This window comes from Ahaetulla prasina, chromosome 2 (genome assembly GCF_028640845.1).
Source record: "Ahaetulla prasina isolate Xishuangbanna chromosome 2, ASM2864084v1, whole genome shotgun sequence".
Lineage (NCBI taxonomy): Eukaryota > Metazoa > Chordata > Lepidosauria > Squamata > Colubridae > Ahaetulla > Ahaetulla prasina.
Genome location: NC_080540.1, coordinates 103,093,953 through 103,117,302, shown reverse-complemented (window position 1 = coordinate 103,117,302; position 23,350 = coordinate 103,093,953). Strand labels below are relative to the sequence as shown.

At 36.6% G+C, this 23,350-nt stretch overlaps 1 protein-coding gene across 6 annotated transcripts in view; it reads left to right on the top strand.

Moving 5' to 3' along the window:
• The window catches only part of SFXN1 (sideroflexin 1), a 38,041-nt gene extending 18,353 nt beyond the window's left edge, over positions 1-19,688 (top strand). For 3 of the 6 annotated variants that reach the window (XM_058174082.1, XM_058174081.1, XM_058174083.1), the window contains exons 8-11: positions 5,304-5,353; positions 10,706-10,755; positions 12,060-12,107; positions 15,205-19,688. In XM_058174082.1, the coding sequence (XP_058030065.1) occupies positions 5,304-5,353; positions 10,706-10,755; positions 12,060-12,107; positions 15,205-15,301 (245 nt within the window). In that variant the 3' untranslated portion in view covers positions 15,302-19,688. Of the gene's footprint in view, positions 1-669; positions 720-5,303; positions 5,354-9,875; positions 10,679-10,705; positions 10,756-12,059; positions 12,108-15,204 lie in introns of those variants that run through there. The other 3 variants (XM_058174080.1, XM_058174085.1, XM_058174084.1) reach the window with 3 other exon arrangements.
• Positions 19,689-23,350: the final 3,662 nt, after the last annotated feature.

Genomic DNA, 23,350 nt, shown 5'->3' with positions numbered 1-23,350 from the left:
ACTCATCAACAATAATAAAACATAAAAGACCTAAAAAAAGCACCCATAAGAAACATAAAAGCCAACAATAAAAAACTTACGAGGGGTCCAAACACAACTCATCCCCAGACATCCAGAAAAATTTTGGAACTCAATTTTTTATATTTGTTTAGCCCAAATCAATCAGACGCAAGAGGAAGATATGTTCACTGAAAGATATGGACCATCATCTACCATGCTAGTCTAGTTAAGAATGGTAGATGGATATTTTTTAACTATTCAGTATAGAACTGAGAAGAATGATTGGCCCAAAGTCATCTAGATAGCATCCATGCATAAAGGAAGACTAGGTTTTCTCACTCTTAGTCCTGTAGTTGTAACCATACTTGTGCACGCGCGCACACACACACACACACACACAGAGAGAGAGAGAGAGAGAGAGGGAGGGAGAGAGGGAGAGAGAAAGGAAGGAAGAGAGAGCAAGATTTACTAACAATAGGTTACTGTTAGTAAATTCTAGGGATTATGCTTTTGGAAGTTGCTCTAAGGATTTGCTAAGGGTTCTGTTCTCTTCTGTCTATCTAAAGTTTTAAGAAATGTTTAACTTCTAAGTCATGTGTCAAAATATTTTTATTCCTAAAGCATAGCATGAAATTATTAAGCACAAAACTTTTGTTTACTGTCTTTTAGCCATTCCCCCATTCATAATGAATACTTTGGAAAAGAAGGCATTTTTAAAGGTAAGCCTATGTTCCCAAAAAGATTTATTTCCTGATCCACTTTATTTTATTTTATTTAAAAGATTTATATGGCTACCCATCTTAAATAATTGTGAGTGATTCATATAACCAATAGAATAGAATAGAATAGAATAGAATAGAATAGAATAGAATAGAATAGAATAGAATAGAATTTATTGGCCAAGTGTGATTGGACACACAAGGAATTTGTCTTGGTGCATATGCTCTCAGTGTACATAAAAGAAAAGATATGTTCATCAAGGTACGACATTTACAACACAATTGATGGTCAATATATCAATATAAATCATAAGGATTGCCAGCAACAAGTTATAGTCATACAGTCATAAGTGGAAAGAGATTGGTGATGGGAACTATGAAACGATTAATAGTAGTGCAGATTCAGTAAATAGTCTGACAGTGTTGATGGAATTATTTGTTTAGCAGAGTGATGGCCTTCGGGAAAAAACTGTTCTTGTGTCTAGTTGTTCTGGTGTGCAGTGCTCTATAGCGTCGTTTTGAGGGTAGGGGTTGAAACAGTTTATGTCCAGGATGTGAGGGATCTGTAAATATTTTCACGGCCCTCTTCTTGATTCGTGCAGTATACAGGTCCTCAATGGAAGGCAGGTTGGTAGCAATTATTTTTTCTGCAGTTCTAATTATCCTCTGAAGTCTGTGTTTTTCTTGTTGGGTTGCAGAACCGAACCAGACAGTTATAGAGGTGCAAATGACAGACTCAATAATTCCTCTGTAGAATTGGATCAGCAGCTCCTTGGGCAGTTTGAGCTTACTGAGTTGGCAGAAAGAACATTCTTTGTTGTCCTTTTTTAATGATGTTTTTGATGTTAGCTGTCCATTTGAGATCTTGCGATATGATAGAACCCAGAAATTTGAAGGTTTCTACTGTTGATACTGTGTTGTCAAGTATTGTGAGAGGTGGAAGTATGGAAGGGTTTCTCCTAAAGTCTACCACCATTTCTACGGTTTTGAGTGTGTTCAGTTCCAGATTGTTTTGGTTGCACCACAAGGCTAGTCGTTCGACCTCTCGTCTATATGCGGATTCGTCATTGTCTCGAATGAGACCAATCACTGTTGTGTCATCTGCGAACTTCAGTAGCTTAACAGATGGATCATTGGAGATGCAGTCATTGGTATACAGAGAGAAGAGAAGTGGGGAGAGCATACAGCCTTGGGGGGCCCCTGTGCTAATTGTACAGGTATTTGATGTGATCTTGCTTAGCTTCACCTGCTGCTTCCTGTTTGTTAGGAAGCTTGTGATCCACTTACAAGTCTGTTCCGGTACCTGTAGCTGGTTTAGCTTAGTTAGAAGAATGTCTGGAATGATGGTATTGAATGCTGAACTAAAGTCTACAAAAAGGACCCTTGCATAGGTCTTTGGAGACTCAAGATGTTGTAGGATGTAGTGCAGAGCCATATTAACAGCATCATCTGTTGATCTATTTGCTCGGTATGCAAATTGCAAGAGGTCTAACAGCGGATCCGTGATGGTTTTCAGGTAGGAAAGCACTAGCCTTTCAAAGGTTTTCATGACTACAGATGTTAAAGCAACTGGTCTGTAGTCTGGTCTGGTCAATAACTATGAAACCAACATAAAACAATAAAATAGTAGATGATAAGTGTCTGAAATATTACAAAATAGCCTTTCAGAAATGCATTCCCCATTAATTAATGTTTAATTCCCAAACATTATTATATAGGATGCTTACCATAATTATGTAAGTATGCTGGTGATTAATACCTGTAAAGGACCTTCAAGGCTAGTAATAAAAACCAAGGAACACTGTGAAAATATAGGAGGGATATAAAGAAGTATATAAAGAAGACCAAACTGATGACAACAGATATAATAACTACTGATAGAATTAACAAGGATGATATCAAAGTGATAAATAGCTTCTGCCTTTTATAATAAACCATCAATACATAGTCTTCAAAGTATGATCGCAGTTGGATTTCCATTATAACCTGAGATACCCACTTGCGGGGATTCGATTTTATGACTGTTTTTAGGATAATGAGTCAAATAGTCATAATTATGAATCCATTCTGCTGAATGAGTGTTTTTTGCAAGAATTATCTTACTTTGGATACATTAACTCAAGTCCTAAGTTTCTGGAAAAAATGAATATAGATTCAGTGTAAAAAAAATATTAATAAGGCTTATCAATAAATGTTTTAAACAAAGCATTTTAAAATTTCCATAAATAGCTGTAAAATATGATCTTATTTATTATTGTCAGAAAATAAATACATGAATACAGTAACTCATTTCAATGTTAATGCTAAATACCTGAAGTATTTCTACCTTCAGAAAAGCTGCCAAACTTTGCCTTTTGTTTCCAGGTTCACAATGTCCATAATTTTTACGTTTCTAGTTATTAGAAGATAACACAAATGTGTGCTGTAAGAAATAATAAAAAGAGGATATTATCATGCCCAGCTAAGACTTCATTCCTTATTGTGGAATTTAATTAGGCATTCTAATTTAGCAGCTTTTACATTTGAAGGAACCCATTAGTGACTGTTCCATGTCTTTTGACACACTCTTAACTCTCTTTATGATTTTTTGGTCCTCTTCCCTTGTCCATTGACTGTAAGTTCAGATGAATTATTAGTCTTCAGTTAGTTAATCATAAGACTTGATATTGATCAGTTCCAAATCCATTGAGCAACAGATTGCCCCTTTTTAACAAGCTGCTTGTGCAAGCTCATTACTTGTATCTACCATTAACAAGCCAGTTCATTAAAGCATTGCAGTCTTATTTAATACTTTTCCATTACCTAATTATTAACCCCGGAAAAACTGTTCGTCCTTTGAAAAGAAGGCAAGGATTATGTATTAAAATGAATTTCTAGAACCACAATCACAGAAATAACATCTTTCCCCTTGTGACTTGAAGAACTCTCGCAATTCTTCATGCAATTATTAGTTTCATCATTGTGAACCTTATTGGGTATAAATTATACCAAATATAAATTTCAGCAAAATGACAGATGGATCACCTAATGTAAGGGGTAGACAATACCATATTATTGTCATTTAGATCAGAAACTGTATTTGTTTTTAAGTTGCCTGAATAGTTTAATTAAACATAAATTTAATCTTAGAAGTAAGATACATCTATTGATTATTAACTTTTTTGGGGGGATGAGTTTGAAGACTTCACAGTAACAGAGTTGGAAGGTCATCTAGTCCAACCCACTGCTCACGCAGGAGACCTGTACGAGGGATTCGAACCGCTGAACTGCCGACCTTTCTGATCGACAAGCTCAGTGTCTTAGCCACTGAGCCACCTAGTCAGATTAGTTCCCTACATTCTCTACATATTTATTTATTTATTATTTATTTATTATTTAAATTTGTATACCGCCCTTCTCCCGAAGGACTCAGGGCGGTTCACAGCCAAGTAAAAAACACAGTACACTATAAATACAATTAAAATACAGTTAAAAAACTTATTAAATTGGCCACGATTAAAATTTAGGACTAAAACCCATTAAAACCCATAAACTTAAAACACTAACCCAGTCCAGCGCAGATGAATAAGTGGGTTTTAAGCTCGCGGCGAAAGGTTCGGAGGTCCGGAAGTTGACGAAGTCCTGGGGGGAGTTCGTTCCAGAGGGCTGGAGCCCCACAGAGAAGGCCCTTCCCTGGGTGTCGCCAGACGACACTGTCGCTACCGACGGCACCCTGAGGAGTCCCTCTGTGAGAGCGCACGGTCGGTGAGAGGTATTCGGTAGCAGCAGGCGGTCCCGTAAGTAACCCGGCCCTATGCCATGGAGCGCTTTAAAGACGTTCACCAACACCTTGAAGCGCACCCGAAGGCCACAGGTAGCCAGTGCAGTCTGCGCAGGATAGGTGTCATCCATCTTATGCAGCAAAAACCTGGACAACTCATCAACAATAATAAAACATAAAAGACCTAAAAAAAGCACCCATAAGAAACATAAAAGCCAACAATAAAAAACTTACGAGGGGTCCAAACACAACTCATCCCCAGACATCCAGAAAAATTTTGGAACTCAATTTTTTATATTTGTTTAGCCCAAATCAATCAGACGCAAGAGGAAGATATGTTCACTGAAAGATATGGACCATCATCTACCATGCTAGTCTAGTTAAGAATGGTAGATGGATATTTTTTAACTATTCAGTATAGAACTGAGAAGAATGATTGGCCCAAAGTCATCTAGATAGCATCCATGCATAAAGGAAGACTAGGTTTTCTCACTCTTAGTCCTGTAGTTGTAACCATACTTGTGCACGCACACACACACACACACACACACACACACAGAGAGAGACAGAGGGGGGGGAGGGAGAGAGGGAGAGAGAAAGGAAGGAAGAGAGAGCAAGATTTACTAACAATAGGTTACTGTTAGTAAATTCTAGGGATTATGCTTTTGGAAGTTGCTCTAAGGATTTGCTAAGGGTTCTGTTCTCTTCTGTCTATCTAAAGTTTTAAGAAATGTTTAACTTCTAAGTCATGTGTCAAAATATTTTTATTCCTAAAGCATAGCATGAAATTATAAAGCACAAAACTTTTGTTTACTGTCTTTTAGCCATTCCCCCATTCATAATGAATACTTTGGAAAAGAAGGCATTTTTAAAGGTAAGCCTATGTTCCCAAAAAGATTTATTTCCTGATCCACTTTATTTTATTTTATTTAAAAGATTTATATGGCTACCCATCTTAAATAATTGTGAGTGATTCATATAACCAATAGAATAGAATAGAATAGAATAGAATAGAATAGAATAGAATAGAATAGAATAGAATAGAATAGAATAGAATAGAATAGAATAGAATTTATTGGCCAAGTGTGATTAGACACACAAGGAATTTGTCTTGGTGCATATGCTCTCAGTGTACATAAAAGAAAAGATACGTTCATCAAGGTACGACATTTACAACACAATTGATGGTCAATATATCAATATAAATCATAAGGATTGCCAGCAACAAGTTATAGTCATACAGTCATAAGTGGAAAGAGATTGGTGATGGGAACTATGAAACAATTAATAGTAGTGCAGATTCAGTAAATAGTCTGACAGTGTTGAGGAATTATTTGTTTAGCAGAGTGATGGCCTTGGGAAAAACTGTTCTTGTGTCTAGTTGTTCTGGTGTGCAGTGCTCTATAGCGTCGTTTTGAGGGTAGGAGTTGAAACAGTTTATGTCCAGGATGCGAGGGATCTGCAAATATTTTCACGGCCCTCTTCTTGATTCGTGCAGTATACAGGTCCTCAATGGAAGGCAGGTTGGTAGCAATTATTTTTTCTGCAGTTCTAATTATCCTCTGAAGTCTGTGTTTTTCTTGTTGGGTTGCAGAACCGAACCAGACAGTTATAGAGGTGCAAATGACAGACTCAATAATTCCTCTGTAGAATTGGATCAGCAGCTCCTTGGGCAGTTTGAGCTTACTGAGTTGGCGCAGAAAGAACATTCTTTGTTGTCCTTTTTTAATGATGTTTTGATGTTAGCTGTCCATTTGAGATCTTGCGATATGATAGAACCCAGAAATTTGAAGGTTTCTACTGTTGATACTGTGTTGTCAAGTATTGTGAGAGGTGGAAGTATGGAAGGGTTTCTCCTAAAGTCTACCACCATTTCTACGGTTTTGAGTGTGTTCAGTTCCAGATTGTTTTGGTTGCACCACAAGGCTAGTCGTTCGACCTCTCGTCTATATGCGGATTCGTCATTGTCTCGAATGAGACCAATCACTGTTGTGTCATCTGCGAACTTCAGTAGCTTAACAGATGGATCATTGGAGATGCAGTCATTGGTATACAGAGAGAAGAGAAGTGGGAGAGCACACAGCCTTGGGGGGGCCCTGTGCTAATTGTACAGGTATTTGATGTGATCTTGCTTAGCTTCACCTGCTGCTTCCTGTTTGTTAGGAAGCTTGTGATCCACTTACAAGTCTGTTCCGGTACCTGTAGCTGGTTTAGCTTAGTTAGAAGAATGTCTGGAATGATGGTATTGAATGCTGAACTAAAGTCTACAAAAAGGACCCTTGCATAGGTCTTTGGAGACTCAAGATGTTGTAGGATGTAGTGCAGAGCCATATTAACAGCATCATCTGTTGGTCTATTTGCTCGGTATGCAAATTGCAAGGGTCTAACAGCGGATCCGTGATGGTTTTCAGGTAGGAAAGCACTAGCCTTTCAAAGGTTTTCATGACTACAGATGTTAAAGCAACTGGTCTGTAGTCTGGTCTGGTCAATAACTATGAAACCAACATAAAACAATAAAATAGTAGATGATAAGTGTCTGAAATATTACAAAATAGCCTTTCAGAAATGCATTCCCCATTAATTAATGTTTAATTCCCAAACATTATTATATAGGATGCTTACCATAATTATGTAAGTATGCTGGTGATTAATACCTGTAAAGGACCTTCAAGGCTAGTAATAAAAACCAAGGAACACTGTGAAAATATAGGAGGGATATAAAGAAGTATATAAAGAAGACCAAACTGATGACAACAGATATAATAACTACTGATAGAATTAACAAGGATGATATCAAAGTGATAAATAGCTTCTGCCTTTTATAATAAACCATCAATACATAGTCTTCAAAGTATGATCGCAGTTGGATTTCCATTATAACCTGAGATACCCACTTGAGGGGATTCGATTTTATGACTATTTTTAGGATAATGAGACAAATAGTCATAATTATGAATCCATTCTGCTGAATGAGTGTTTTTTGCAAGAATTATCTTACTTTGGATACATTAACTCAAGTCCTAAGTTTCTGGAAAAAATGAATATAGACTCAGTGTAAAAAAAATATTAATAAGGCTTATCAATAAATGTTTTAAACAAAGCATTTTAAAATTTCCATAAATAGCTGTAAAATATGATCTTATTTATTATTGTCAGAAAATAAATACATGAATACAGTAACTCATTTCAATGTTAATGTTTCTACCTTCAGAAAAGCTGCCAAACTTTGCCTTTTGTTTCCAGGTTCACAATGTCCATAATTTTTACGTTTCTAGTTATTAGAAGATAACACAAATGTGTGCTGTAAGAAATAATAAAAAGAGGATATTATCATGCCCAGCTAAGACTTCATTCCTTATTGTGGAATTTAATTAGGCATTCTAATTTAGCAGCTTTTACATTTGAAGGAACCCATTAGTGACTGTTCCATGTTTTTTGACACACTCTTAACTCTCTTTATGATTTTTTGGTCCTCTTCCCTTGTCCATTGACTGTAAGTTCAGGTGAATTATTAGTCTTCAGTTAGTTAATCATAAGACTTGATATTGATCAGTTCCAAATCCATTGAGCAACAGATTGCCCCTTTTTAACAAGCTGCTTGTGCAAGCTCATTACTTGTATCTACCATTAACAAGCCAGTTCATTAAAGCATTGCAGTCTTATTTAATACTTTTCCATTACCTAATTATTAACCCCGGAAAAACTGTTCGTCCTTTGAAAAAAAGGCAAGGATTATGTATTAAAATGAATTTCTAGAACCACAATCACAGAAATAACATCTTTCCCCTTGTGACTTGAAGAACTCTCGCAATTCTTCATGCAATTATTAGTTTCATCATTGTGAACCTTATTGGGTATAAATTATACCAAATATAAATTTCAGCAAAATGACAGATGGATCACCTAATGTAAGGGGTAGACAATACCATATTATTGTCATTTAGATCAGAAACTGTATTTGTTTTTAAGTTGCCTGAATAGTTTAATTAAACATAAATTTAATCTTAGAAGTAAGATACATCTATTGATTATTAACTTTTTTGGGGGGATGAGTTTGAAGACTTCACAGTAACAGAGTTGGAAGGTCATCTAGTCCAACCCACTGCTCACGCAGGAGACCTGTACGAGGGATTCGAACCGCTGAACTGCCGACCTTTCTGATCGACAAGCTCAGTGTCTTAGCCACTGAGCCACCTAGTCAGACTAGTTCCCTACATTCTCTACATAGGAAATGAATGCATGTGATTCATATTTTGGGGGCTTTCTTTGAAATATTTCTAAAACAAAAGCATTAAGGAACTTATCTATATGGTAAAATCAGAGTATATAATTCCTGACATTCATTTTCCCCTGCTGGACTCTAATCTGGGACCCACTATGCTTTTTTTGTTTTCCTTGTTGCTTCTTTAGCAACAAGAAAAATTGTAAAGTTAAATGAAGTTGACTTTTTTCCCTTGGATTCTTATATTATCCAGAAGGTATAGGGATTCCTACATGTTGGCTGTTCTCCAAAGCACCTGAGGGTAGAACAAGAAGCAATGGGTGGAAACTGATCAAAGAAAGAAGCAACTTAGAACTAAGGAGAAATTTCTTGACAGTTAGAACAATTAATAAGTGGAACGACTTGCCTGCAGAAGTTGTGAATGCTCCAACACTGGAAATTTTTAAGAAAATGTTGGATAACCATCTGACTGAGATGGTGTAGGGTTCCTGCCTAGGCAGGGGGTTGGACTAGAAGGCCTCCAAGGTCCCTTCCAACTCTGTTGTTATGTTATGTTATGTTATGTTTCACATTTAATGTCTGAAAAATGTAAACATTATTCATGCAAAGTTTACGCCTTCTGAAGAAATATAAAGTAATACCTTGAGTAAAGATGATTGAGGAGGAATATTATAGCTGTCTTCAAATACCTGATAGGATGTTATATAAAATATAAAGAAGTCCAGAATGCAGGACACAGAAGAATGGATTTAAATTACAAGAAAGCAGATTCTGTTGAAATGTTGGCAAAAACAGTTATAGAAATTGGACACTGGAACCAAATGTATGAAATAATTGTGATAATTCTCTGCCTCCAAGCACCAGGCATCACTACATCAGTGGCATCTCCATTAGATCCTGGGTAGCAATATACCATTAAGCATTATCAACATACTTATGATACCTTACCCCTGCATTTTGTCAGCAAGATGTTATACAGATGAGTTGTAGATCAGGTGGAGGAATCTCAAGACCTCCCTCAATAAGGAGTTGGTAATCTTAAAAAAGAATGCTGAATAACACCCCGTGGATGCAGTAAAGGAGGAAAAATAAGCATGCTTCATCATCTTTATCAACAAAATGCAGCATGTACCCAAGCTTGATAATTTTTACTTCTTCTTTTTTCCTCCACCAGTGTTCCTGAATAATTTCTGGATGTTCATTTCTGAGAAAGCCTTAGTGAACTAAGGTGTCCACTGGGACTAGCCCCAAGAAACAACTCAAGGGTAGTAATACCTACAGCCTCATTCACCTCCAATGATCAGCTGCTCATCAGGCATCAAACAGAGCTGCCCACCAGAAGGCTGGAAAATTACCTTTGAATCTGCTCCAGGATTCATTAGGTGCCTGACATGGACTATCCAAAAAGGGTCTCACTACCCCATGGAGGTCATGCGTGCTCTCCATTGGGTGCCTGTTTACTCTCTTATAAACCTTCCTCCTACCTTCTTGTAAATCTCTTGTAAATGTAAATACAAACATTCATTTCCTTCTTGCTATTTATCCCAGCAATGAAGTCATCATTCCAGAGCAGCAGAATGAGGAAAAGGAAAGCATAGGTGTAGTCATGTGATTTTTTTTTTCATTTAGCGACTGCTTCAGTTCACAACAGAGTTGTTGGTCCAATTGCGGCTGTTAAATGAGAATTACCTGTGTTTTATACCTATAAAAATAATGATAGTGCTTTTTTTTTTTTTGAAATTTTATAAAAAAACAATTGCCATGTTGCAAGCTAGAATTCAGAAGCATCTAGGAGGCTATAGTTGCAACATCCGGAATGTTTGTTGGATCAAATGTAATAAAATATTGCAAGATCCAATATATTTGCCTTCATTCATAATAAAATATACTCAGTTAAGCCTTCATTCTTCCTATATTTTTTGTATTGTTCGAAGTTTTGTATCCAATAATTCTGTACATAAATTCAGAACGAACCTATCATTGTGCTTCTTTGTTTTAACGCAGAGGTTCCCATGGATGAGTGCCCCCATTCAAGTAGGATTAGTGGGTTTCTGGTGAGTAAAAATTTCAGAGGTGACCTGTTCATACTTCTCATGCTGATGTTCACTTTTGTGTCATTTGACCGGTTTAATCCTTGACTTTGTTACATTGAGGAAGATTTTAAGGCAAACCATATCAAGAAAGCAATGCAAAGAGCGTTTACTAAACCAGCTACTGAGCACATGACCAAAACCATGAAGGGAACTTAAATGTATGTTTGACTTCATGAAGATATTTGGGCTGAAGATATTTGAAAAGCAGAGGAAACAGCACATCACAGTGTCCACAGCAAGGGGTCAAAATCTACAAGATAGGCAGTGCAACACTAGAGTCCAAGGCCTTCCCTTTTACACATGTTTTGAGGCCCCAGCATGCAAAGAAAAAAGAAAAAAGGCAGCCATGAATGTAACATCCCTCCACTTATGGTCAGAAATCTAGATGCCATAAGAAATGACTTTCGCCTAGGTCCTGCATTACCTAAATCTGCCTCGGAGAGTAGTGAGAATATAAATCGGGGGAGTTAATTCAGGCCATGCTGCTTCTTGAAGAAGCATAGGGAATAAAAGTACATTTCAGACCAGTGGTTTTCAACCTGTCATCCGCAGACCCCTGGGGAGGCCACGATGTCACCACAGGGGGTCCACAAAGGCTTGAAGAAATGTTGATTTAAATCTTGACTTAAGCCTTGGGGGTCCATGGACATGGTCCATGACCACAAAAAGTATTTAAAGGGTGTCTGTGGTGAAGAAAAGTTTGAGTACCTCAACTGACTATCTCATAGATGTTGTGTAGTAACTGTTTGTTACAGTTCTCAAGAAGTGTTCATATCAACCCTATTTAGTGTCTTCTCATATCCATCTCTGGTCTCTGACAATCAGCCTTTCAGATGGATTCTGCTTGGTTCCTGGAAAAACAGTTTTTTTTTTCTTCGATTACTTTATGAAAACAGACTTTCCTCCAGATAATAAGCTACTTATTAATCCACGTGTGTGAATCGCAAGCATCACATGAAGGATTTCCCACAAACTGACCTGCCACCCCACTTGGTGCCATCTTTCTGCAACCTCAGGAAGAGTGCTTGGCCCCCTCCACAAACCATTCTGTACAGATTATTGCACAGGCAAATAAATAACCCATGAGTGTGAATTCAGAGATGGAAATGAACTGCTACATTTAAGTAACCAGTTCTTGTGACATTTGAATTACTATTCGGGTGTTAATGTGACAAAGTGTTATTCCAAGAAGCTAAAGTTGATTCCTCTTAAAATTATCCAAACTCTTGAGCAGATAAAAAAATACTAACTTTTGTCTTTTCCAGCTTAGTGTTCGCAACACCTCTGTGCTGTGCATTATTTCCACAGAAAAGGTACAGTTGCTTCTTTACTACTTTTCTATAATGAGAGAGATTATGCCATGTAGTCTATGAAAATGAGAAACCAGATTTATTGCTTTCCAAAAACCTCCCAATTCATTCTACAGTCACGTTCCTCACCTCTGGGGAATACAAGTACTTTTAATTCCCCAGGACCTGCCCAAATTCAGACCATAGAGGGATGTTTTTCAATCCTAAGTACACATTTTCCCATTTCTCCTCTTTATACCATAACTTTATAATAAACCTTTGTTTGTTCTCCATTTTGTTACTCCAGTAGCATATCTGCCTTTTGTTCTGGCCCTCATATCTTCCTCCATTTCTCTAGGCATGACAAAGAGACATTCCATAAGTTATCTTTTATAATCTGAATGCAAGAAAAAGAAGAATAATGTTTGCTCTACCATAGCTTTTCCAGAGGTTATTTTCATATCCTAATTTTATATATCATATGTCATAAACTTTACCTTAATTTTAGCTAGGAAGGCCAGCAATATTTTTTTTTGTTTACATTTATATCCCGCCCTTCTCCGAAGACTCAGGGCGGCTTACAGTGTGTAAGGCAATAGTCTCATTCTATTTGTATATTTACAAAGTCAACTTATTGCCCCCCCAACAATCTGGGTCCTCATTTTACCTACCTTATAAAGGATGGAAGGCTGAGTCAACCTTGGGCCGGGCTTGAACATGCAGTAATTGCAGGCTACTGTGTTCTAATAACAGGCTCCTTACAGCCTGAGCTATTCCGGCAATATCATCCATAGAGACTTCCAATAGAAGAGAATACTTGGAGTTCGGGATTGAACTGTGGGAAACTTGGTGCTCTGAACTTGGTTGTTTTCTTGCAGACATTTTATTACCCAACTAGATAACATCATCAGTACTAGAAGGGAGTTAGGTTTGCACAGCTTTTATTTGTTTGTTTGTTTGTTTGTCTGTTCATTCATTCTTCATATTTCTTAACTGCCCAACTCCTTTGAAGAAGGTTTGAAGAAGGGCTGTAGGTAGTGTATAATATCAATAATATGAAACATTAAAATTAGAGTAATTTAGAAATAAACATTTAAAAATTTTAAAAACTACATTTTGAAAATTTCAGAATGTTCAAGTTTCAAAAAGTTCAAAATCCAGTGGCTCACACAGTTTTGCACAAGCCTAAATTGCATCTCATTTGCGGGAACTGCATTGGTTGCCGATTTGCTTCCAGGTGCAGTCAAGGTGCTGGTGTATCACCTTTAAACCCTACATGACTAGGGGGCTGGGTTATTTGAAGGACCACCTCTCCCCAGTTACATCTACCTTGCCCAGCAGGGAAGTAGATACACTATGGAATATTATCACTCCCGAGATATATTGGCTTCCACACTTTTTCTAGAGGCTCCTAAAGAGAGTTCTGTCAGCAGGCCTAGGCCTCCCAGACTGCTAAGGAGCTGATAAAGTGGCAAGTCTGGTTGTATTGGATGCCTATCATGGCATGTTATGGAAGTTCAATGTTGTAAGTCTGAGTTGGGCAGCCATATACATTTGTTTAAAAATAAATATACTGTGTTGATACATTATGACATCCTAGGTTCTTGGAAAGAATTCCCTCTATGAAGAACCTGAAGGCTAAAGAACTGGCAGCTGTGATTTCACATTGTTGTATATATAATAGTAACAGTACACTAGCTGAGTAGTTTTTGAAATAGTGTTTTAAAATTGCAGCTTTTTTTCACCAGTAGATGGTGCTGTGACACTGAGTGCCATAGTTCCAGCTACTGTACTGATAGAAAACATGCTGCAATTTTTCTTTTCTTTTGAAACAGAACATGTCATAACACAACAAACTAGAACGGGCAGTAAGGTTAGGAAGTAAAATGGGGAAAAAATAGAATTAAAAATCTAGGAAAGGAGGAAGAAAGCTATTAGGATGAATTGGGGAGAAAGTATAGATAGCATGCAGACGTAAAAAGGCTTGGGAAGAGTCAGATGCAGAGAAAAAAATGGAAAAAAGCACATTAGAAAGAAAGGCATATCAGAGAATTATGAAGAAAAAAAATGACTGGAAAAATGGAAAATGCAGCCAATAGAGAAAAATATGGCAAAATACCTTCCAGGAGGAATAGCATCAAGGAGAGATAGAGTGCCAGCTACAGTCAGAGGAAGAATAATGAAAGGGTAGATCAGTTTGAGGAGGAAAGACAGCGGAGACATTTTCAGTACGAAAGAAAATTGGTGAAAGCCTCAGCAGGAGGGAAGAATTAGGAGAAAGAAATTAGGGTGGGAACTGGAGGAGCACAAGCTGTTCATAATGGCAAAACAGGAGATAAAAATTGGTGTCACCAGCTGCAGCCGATTTTTCTGCCTGACTGCATGCAATCTGAAGGCCACCCTTTCTGCACTTAGAGGGGCTCCTCCCGTAAATAAAACCATTCTCCACTGTGCTGCTTTTGTGTCGTAGAGAAGGAGACTTCATGCTTCTGGGATGTCCCTTTGTTTATACCAGAATGGAGATTCAGAAGAAAATCCCTTTTTCCCTTCCTTTTCTTTTTCAGCTATCAGGTGAAGCAAGCTTTTCCTCACCCATTCCAAATTCTATACATTTTCATAACCTTGAGAGAGGAATTGGAGGTTGTGAGAAAAATCAATTTGGTCAAATACCAAACCAAACCAAAAAAACCCTAAAGATTGACTCTGTTCAACCTCAGAACACAAATATCTCTCATGTCAGTTCTAATAACTTCTATTTGTAGAAGGGGAGACAAATATCTAAGAAATACATTTTAAAGGCTTAGCATAATACATGATCTGCTAGCTCAGCTTTCATATACCAGGGAAAACATAATGGTCTGTTCTGTCTGGTACATTAAGATGCCATATCATATAAAATTATATGAAGATAACTTAGCAAAATAGCATATGAAATACCTTTTCTGTAATTCATGCTTATAATATTGAAGAGAAGCTATTTGGAAAACAAGTAACTACTATGCCATATTTTAAAGATTATAAAATTTGAGATATTTCCTGGGGAATATGATATACAGTAAACAAATGGATTAAGACTTCTTGAGCATGGATAATATGTCTTTATTATTTTTTTTCTTCCTAGTTCCATGTCTGTAACACGTCTGGAGCCAGAATTACAAGCTAAGATCAAAGAAATGAGTCCTGAATTGGATCGGGTATATTTTAACAAAGGATTATGATTTATAGAAGACAAATAGGGTGATTTGTCCTTCAATTATAGCTAGATGAACTTATTTTAATTGAGTCTACTTAGTTGAAACAATGCAATCCTGATGCATTCTTTCAATTTTTGTATAATTTTGAACACTGAGATTATTTAAGTATCATGAGGAAATTTTCATAATTATGGTTGAAAATTCTGACAATTGTCCAATTCAGCTGCAAATATTCAAAATGGTTTACATTAAGAATTACTTATCAGTCAAATTTTTAATTCCTTTGGAAAGTGTAACAACTTCAAGGAAATCAGACAGTGTTATCTTAAATTTACAACCTACCTTATTTTTCCCCCCACTAAAAGTAAATAACACATTCATTTCCGCTATTACACGTGTAAATACAATTCAGGTGACAATTATCTATCAGATTACTTCCTCAGACTCCCAAAGAGTTAACTTTGTGGTATCCCCGTGATATATCGATCTTAGATTTTCTTATTTCACTTATCTAATGTTTGAATGGGGGAATAATTTATGATAGGTGAGAGTGAAAGATTTCGGTGCTGCAGAAATTTGAAGCCATTGTCATTGTTTATTTATTATTTGACTCCTGCACTTCTAACATAAAAAACTCTATGAAATTGGACAAACTCTGCGCGGATAAAATTCTATTTAGAAGGTCCTCAGTTTACTAAAATGAAATAAGGTCACTAAGCCAGAGATTCCCAAACTTTCTTGATTCACAGCATCTTTTAGTGTCTCAGTAATTTTTTTCACAGTGCTTCTACTAGTTCCCAAATCATGTACAGGTAGTCATCAATTTACAACCATTCATTAGGGATTGCTCGAAGTTACAACCATGCTGGAAAAAAAGCAACTTATGACTGTTTTTCACACTTCTGATATGATTTTTGTCACATGATCAAAATTCGGACACTTTGCAATTGCTTCCTATTTATGGTTGCAATGTCCTAGGGCTATGTGTGAACTTTTTGTGACCTTCTGACAAGCAAAGTCAATGGGGAAGCCAGATTCACTTAACAACCATGTTGCTAACTTAACAACTATAGTGATTCGCCTAACTGTGGCAAGACAGCTTGTAAAATGGGCAAAACACATTTAACAACTGTCTTGCTTAGCCATGGAAATTTTGGGCTCAATTGTGGTCATAAGTCGAGGACTACTTTTATAGGTAGTCCTCGACTTGCAACCGCTCGTTTAGTGACCAACGTTGCAAGAGCATTGAAAAAGGGGACTTATGCTTTTCATACTTACGACCATTGCAGCATCGCCAAGGTCACATGATCAAAATTCGGATGCTTGGCAACTGATTCATATTTATGACAGTTGAAGTGTCCTGGGTCATGTGATCCCCTTTTGCAACCTTCTGACCAGCAAAGTCAATGGGAAAGCCAGATTAACTGGCTTGTTACTCATTTAACAACTGCAGTGATTCACTTAACAATGTGACAAGAAATGAGGCAAAACTCTTTAGCAAATGTCTCACTTAGCAATCTAAATTTTGGGCTCAATTGTGGTTGTAAGTTGAAGACTAACCAGTACTATGGCACCTGGGTCAGTTTTTAATTAGTAAATAATCCCATGGTGTTGTTTCTTAAGTAATAAAATATCAAGTTATTAATTGGGTAGCAAAATACCCCATGATGCCCTGTGAATTCACTGCAATGCTCTGGGATGCCTTGGTGCACTGTTTAGGAACCATGGCACTAAGCCATAAAATAAGCAATGAGAATATCTGCTATAAGTGATCTTGTAAGTCAAGTCTTGAAGCCTATCCAAACGTTGAGCAAGGCATACTCCTGTCAGGACAATACTACCTCCCCGTGTGTGATGCATCATGAAGATGGCAATTATGAGCATGCCCTGCACATACAAAGCCAAAAAAAACCCATGTTAATACTCCTAGTTTAAGAAAATGCTTTCTTGATTAACATTTTAATCAGCTTTGCATCCAGCCGCAATGGACAGGAATATCTTATGAATTTATAATGGCTTACAGTCGTTGTGCACTAATGCGTAACTGGTGACATTGGCCAAGTTCTGCAAAACCTCGAGATCTTGAATTTATACTTTTCATCATACATTTCTGTGGTCTTATCTATTATGTTTTCCCAGAAATGAATAATACATATTATAAGATCATGTTCTCATATTTCATAATTCTCAGATTCCTGAGATAGTCTGTTAAATACATAAAAAACACTGGCTAAATACTATTTTCAGAATGCGTTGTTTTATTTTATTTTTTATTCCCAAAGGAGGTGCTATACAGCAGTTTTTAAAAAACATGGGCAAAACATGTATTTATAGCATTTTTAATCGATTTCCTACTTGATTTCTGCTAGTTACTCAGTATGCTTTGCTATATACTATACCTATAGTACGACAATTCTGTGCAGTAGGGTGCTATTGTTTCTCACTGTAAAGACATGAGAAAACAGATCATAAAATAGTGACTTTTTAAAAGTCACCTGGAAAGTCTAATACTATGTTGAACCAAAGTCTTGATGCAAAGTTGATTGAAACATTTTAATTATTCATTTGGCACAAATTCTGAAAATTGTTTTTCTGAATGTTTCCATTGGAATTCCAGCATGCCTGATAAAACATAGATTAATGGTATTTACTATTTAATGTACCTTCTCCCATGTGTAACATTGGAGACCTTTGTACTGGTATGACTAGATCTAGTTCTGTACTCAGTGAAGTTGCTATTCAGGATGAACTTTGGCCTTTGTATATATCCAAACTAGTATAGTACACACAGTTAGTAGACCACTTATAGCATAGCTAATACCCAGATGTATTAGACAGAATATAATGTATTATTATTATCATTATAAAACATTGAAATGTGCCATATAGCAGAAGTTTATTTAGTGTCAGATGATTCTCAATTTGGAATGGAAAGGAAAAAAAATAAATGTTTTATTTGAACACCTACTTTACAAAGATCCCTAAGCAATTATATTTGCAGCTGGTAGTTTATCTTGAGTTCCTCAAGAATAACACAAAGAACAGGACAGCATAGCATAGTCTAAGTTTCCACACAAATCATACTCACAGGAAAATTAGCTAACTGGTTATATTGTTCATGTCAGATTAAGATGAGACTCTTAGTTGAAGTCCTGTTTAAGTATTAATTATGTTCTCTAAATATTCTGTTCTGCTGGTGGTTCTTCTAACAAATATGGAAAAGATTTCCTGAATTGAGAGAAACCTGTCTCCAAGACAAAATTGTTTATAAGCTTGGTTGCTGTTTTTAAAGACTTCTATGTCTCCTCATACAGCTCTAGATTTTGTACTGCCTGTTTAGGCTACATCCAGAAAGTTTGCACTTTCCAGTCCATGTCATACTCTAATATGAGTGGCATACATGAAAAATATCAAAAATCAGTTGCCTTTAAACAGAAGTGGTGTGGCAAGAAGTAGTCTGTGTGTGATGGGGAATGGAAGGGGAATTTTGCAGCCTAAAGACTGTGCCACCTACCTGTACTTTGATCTCAGAGATTTCTGCTAGTGCAGATATCAATTTTACAACCATCTGATTATATCATACCTACTCAGCAATTGGAGCCCATTTTGTTAAGAAGGGGTTGATTTCTTCATCAAGAGGCATAGGCTGCAATTACTGACCTTGGTTCCTTAGTAAAATAATGGCAATAATTATTTTTGAAATGTGAACTTTAGTTAATTGCTAGTAATTATAGTTCACAACTAAAGAAACTACAGGAAGGAGATTAATGATGCAGTCATCTGTTTAAGGGCTGGGGTTTTTTTGAGAGAGATTTCTGCGACGGTCCAGGGGATGTGCTTCGTTGATATCACTTGAATATATGTCATGTGACTTCAGTCTGCTTAAAAACTGGGTATTCGCATGTGGCATGTTTAAAATAATATAGCCTAGAGCACAACAATCTTTACTTGCGTATTTTGTTTCTAGGGTTAAAAAACATTCTTTTATTCCTGGAATACACTTATTTAAAACAAATTAAGTATCAGAAGGTTTTTGTTCATTTTTTTAAACAGGAAAACTGTACATTTTTTTCTTTGTAATGTTTAGCAGAACAAAATAAAATTAGCATCAGGAAATTTGTACTGATCTAGTAAAAATGTTTCTTTTTTTAAATTTCCAATGAAGTGCAATAAGGATATAGAATTAATTAAATGAGTAACTATTAATGTTGTCCAATTTTAGAAAAAGAATCTGGATTATACTGTAATTCGCATACTTTTTCAATACGAGTATTAGCACAACATGTTGCCAGAATTGGTGGTATTGCTTAAAATCAGTTGGATGAGATATTAAAATTGTTAATTAAAATGTCATGCTCTCTGTGAAATGTACTTTCAATAAACTTTGTATTTGAATAAGAATACATAAGAATGAGATACATGCATTATAAAGGTGTACATGAAAATCAGTTGCAGGTTTTCTCCTTACCTGTAAAAAGAAAAAAAATGAACAATTGCAAATAAAATTCATATGAAAATTCTGCAATTCATACATATTTGAAATTGAAATATAGTACTACATCATCTGGCACATAGCATACAGATCAGTATGTCCATTATAGAAGCATCATTCTTTGAAATTTCCCACATCTCTCAGCTGCAGTTCTAAGTTTCCTTTTTTTTTTTCCTACGGAAATAATGTAGTTATTCTTCTTTCTGGAAGATCATGCTTTTGGATAAAACAGTGGATTAAAATTATGGAACTTGATTGGTCAACGTTAATTTTTAAGCAGCAGAATCTCTAATTCAAGGCTGGAGCAACCTGAAGTTCTAATATGATATGAAGCCCTCGGTACAGGCTCAAAAATTCTTTTTAAGTAATTAGAATTCTAGCAAAATCATCTTTCTAACCACTCTATCAAAAAACATTCATCTAGATAAGAAATTATTTTTTCAGAGTAATATTTGTACATCTATGTTATTTAGTAGAAATTCCCAAGTGTATCGGCCTTGATTTCTGGACCTCATTTGTGCTACAGGTACCACTGGGAAACACTGGAGAAAACCAATCTGTCTCTTTCCTAACAATTGCTATGGAGTGTGATTACACCATTTACCCTGTATGAAACCGGGGGATGGGAACTACTCCATGCCAGGTGCACCGTAATTCGTGAAAAATCAATTTTGAGAAGTGCATGCGGGAGGGAGGGATGGTTAGGAAGAAATTAATTCATTCTGTTCATAATTTGGAAGGAAAACGAATGCCACGTTTGCAAAGGAATCGCTGTGAGATGGAGAGCCAAGCTAATGTATCATGCCTTTTTCCCCAATGCTGGTTCAATGTTTCCATTTGGAGAGCCTCCAATGTTCAAACGCTGCTCAAACTCTGAATGCTCAACACTGGAGGTGTTATTGAGGAAGAACACTAGATGGCACTATTTCCCAGAGCATAAGCTCCCACAAATCTATTTTATGGCATATTGTTTTTCTGATTTTCCCAGTCACTTAAGGAAATAATTCAAAGTTCTTACTTCTAATTCTGAAGGCCTGATTTCTTCAGCCAACATATGGACTCAAGGGTGAAAAATGAATGCAGCACCAAGACTTTGTTTCAATAACTTTAGCATAGGGAAGCATCCTGCCCTATGCATTTATTTATACTTCGTAACTTTACAGTGCAGCTATGGAGGATTTCAGCGTGGACCTGAATTTACCATCTTAAGGATTTAAAAACAAACAAACACTAGCATAATAAGAAAGATGGGAGTATTGAAACAATTAAAAATTGAAATCTAGAATGTTGGTATAGTGGTATATGTCAGTAGTTGGTTCCAATGTTATTCCTTTTTTTGAAGACTGTACAGCAGAAGTCTTCAAATTTGGCAGCTTTAAGACTTGTGGACTTCAACTCCCAGAATTCTCCAGCCAGCATAGAATAGAATTCTGGGAGTTGAAGTTCACAAGTCTTAAAGCTGCCAAATTTGAAGACCTCTGCTGTACAGCATATACAAGCACCAACCCCACCACCGCCATCACATTTTAAACAGTTGTACCTTTCCCCCCCATCAATTCTTTACAGGTTTCTAGATCACTGAGTTTCATTTTCTATTCCTTTTTAATTTCCTGATTGATAATATACATTAGTCATGTCTTCAAGGACTACATGTTTTAACCTAGTATTGTTGCAGATCCATTTTAATCCATCTATCTTCAAAAGTCATTAGATGGCGGATGAATGTATGCAACCCAGCTACTTTGCAGTGGCATTACTTAATGCGGTTGAAATGCTATTAAGGATATTAAAAAAAAAAAAAGGTAAGTGCCAGAACTATCGATGCAATCTGAGCTCTGACTTTCCAGAGAGCAAGTTAGTGAAGAATGGCAAATGTTGCAAAGTAAAGGCAGAATTTCTAGGCACTAGGTTTATTTATTTCATTTAGCAAATTTATATAGCCTCCCATTTTATTAAAAAAAAATTGCTCTGGGCAGCTTACAAACACAATAATAATTAAAACCATATCACAGTATAAAAGCTTCAGACATAGATAGCAAAAATAAGGCATAAAAATATAAAGGAATAAAAACATAAAAGAACTCCAGGAAAGCAGGACAACCTCATATGAAAACATTGAGAATTGCCATGGTATCCTTAGGATTAATGAAAGAACCATGTTTTTAAGGCTTTCCAGAACTTCATAGGCAGTAGATCTAATCTCACATCAGAGGAAATGATATTCCAGAGGTGGGGGCTACAAGCTAAAGGGAAGTCCTTAGAGACCCAAACACCGCTAGAGGGAAGTCCTTAGCAGATGGGACCCACTTCTTCGCTGCTGGACCAGATGGGATGGGTAAGTGTAATTGGGAAAAGACAATCCCTCATATAACCTGGCCCATGCCATGTAGAACTTTAAAAATCAAAACTAGAATCTTAATTACATCTAAAAGCAAACTGGCAACCAATGCAGCTTGCAAAGCAGATGTTCAACATGTGCCATCCTAGAGGTATACATAACTGCATTGATACTTTCTTGACCAGGTGACGCTTCTAGATAACTCTTGAAGGGCAGCCCCAGAGAACATTAGAATAATCCATTCTGGAAGTGACCAGGGATGAGTGACAGTAGAGCCTTGGGGTCCAGGAAGGGGCACACAACATGAAGCTGTGCAAAGGTCCCACAACTGCCACCGAGCAGGAGCCCCAAGGTTGTACACCAAATCTGTCTGGGGTTGTACAACTCATCCAGTACTAAAGATGGTAAGTTCCCAGGTTCATAAGCCACTCAGTCTTGCCAGGGTTCAGCTGAAATCTGTGGTTCCTCATTCAGACCCCCCATAGCCTCCAGATGTCAGGATAAGACATCAAAGGCATTGCTTAGTTTGCCATGGGTAGAGATACATAGCTGGTATCATAGGCATACTGATGATATCTCATCCAATGGAGATGAATAATTTCACCCACCATTCGCAGGTTAAACAAGGAGCTATGTTTATGCATGTTAGATCAGGGAAATCATACATTCATTATTCATGCATATAAACCACTTCTATATGGCATACATTCCTTATCTGTCACAACAAAGCAATAGCAAAACCTGCAATTGAATATGCTTGAAGCTGCTCTGGTGGATTTGACCAAGAATTCCTCACTGCTTCAGAAGATTTTAAATTCTTTTACCCTTTTGACTTTTCTTTGACATCGTTTAATGCCCATTTCAATCATGAACTTCACCAGCTGAGCTTCAAAGGCCATGTTACACAAAATACATCATTTGTTTCCTTTCCTCGATGTTTCCTGCAAACTTTTGTTATCTGTAGAAAATGTGAAATTTAAGATTTAGAGAAGAAAACACTTCCTTGGGGTTTTAAGTAATGTTTGAAACTGAAATTGCTTTATATAAGGAAATTTAGACTAGAATAATAAACAGTATTTTTTTTAAAAAAAAGCTTTTTGGTATAAGAGCTACCCTTGCTTTCTTTATTTAGGTACCATCTAAGAACAAAAGAAAGTTGATTTTACTTTTCTGAAATCTTTGCAGCCATATCCCAAGTCAAATCAACATGGTATACAATCCCATCTCTGCTTCTAATGATGGT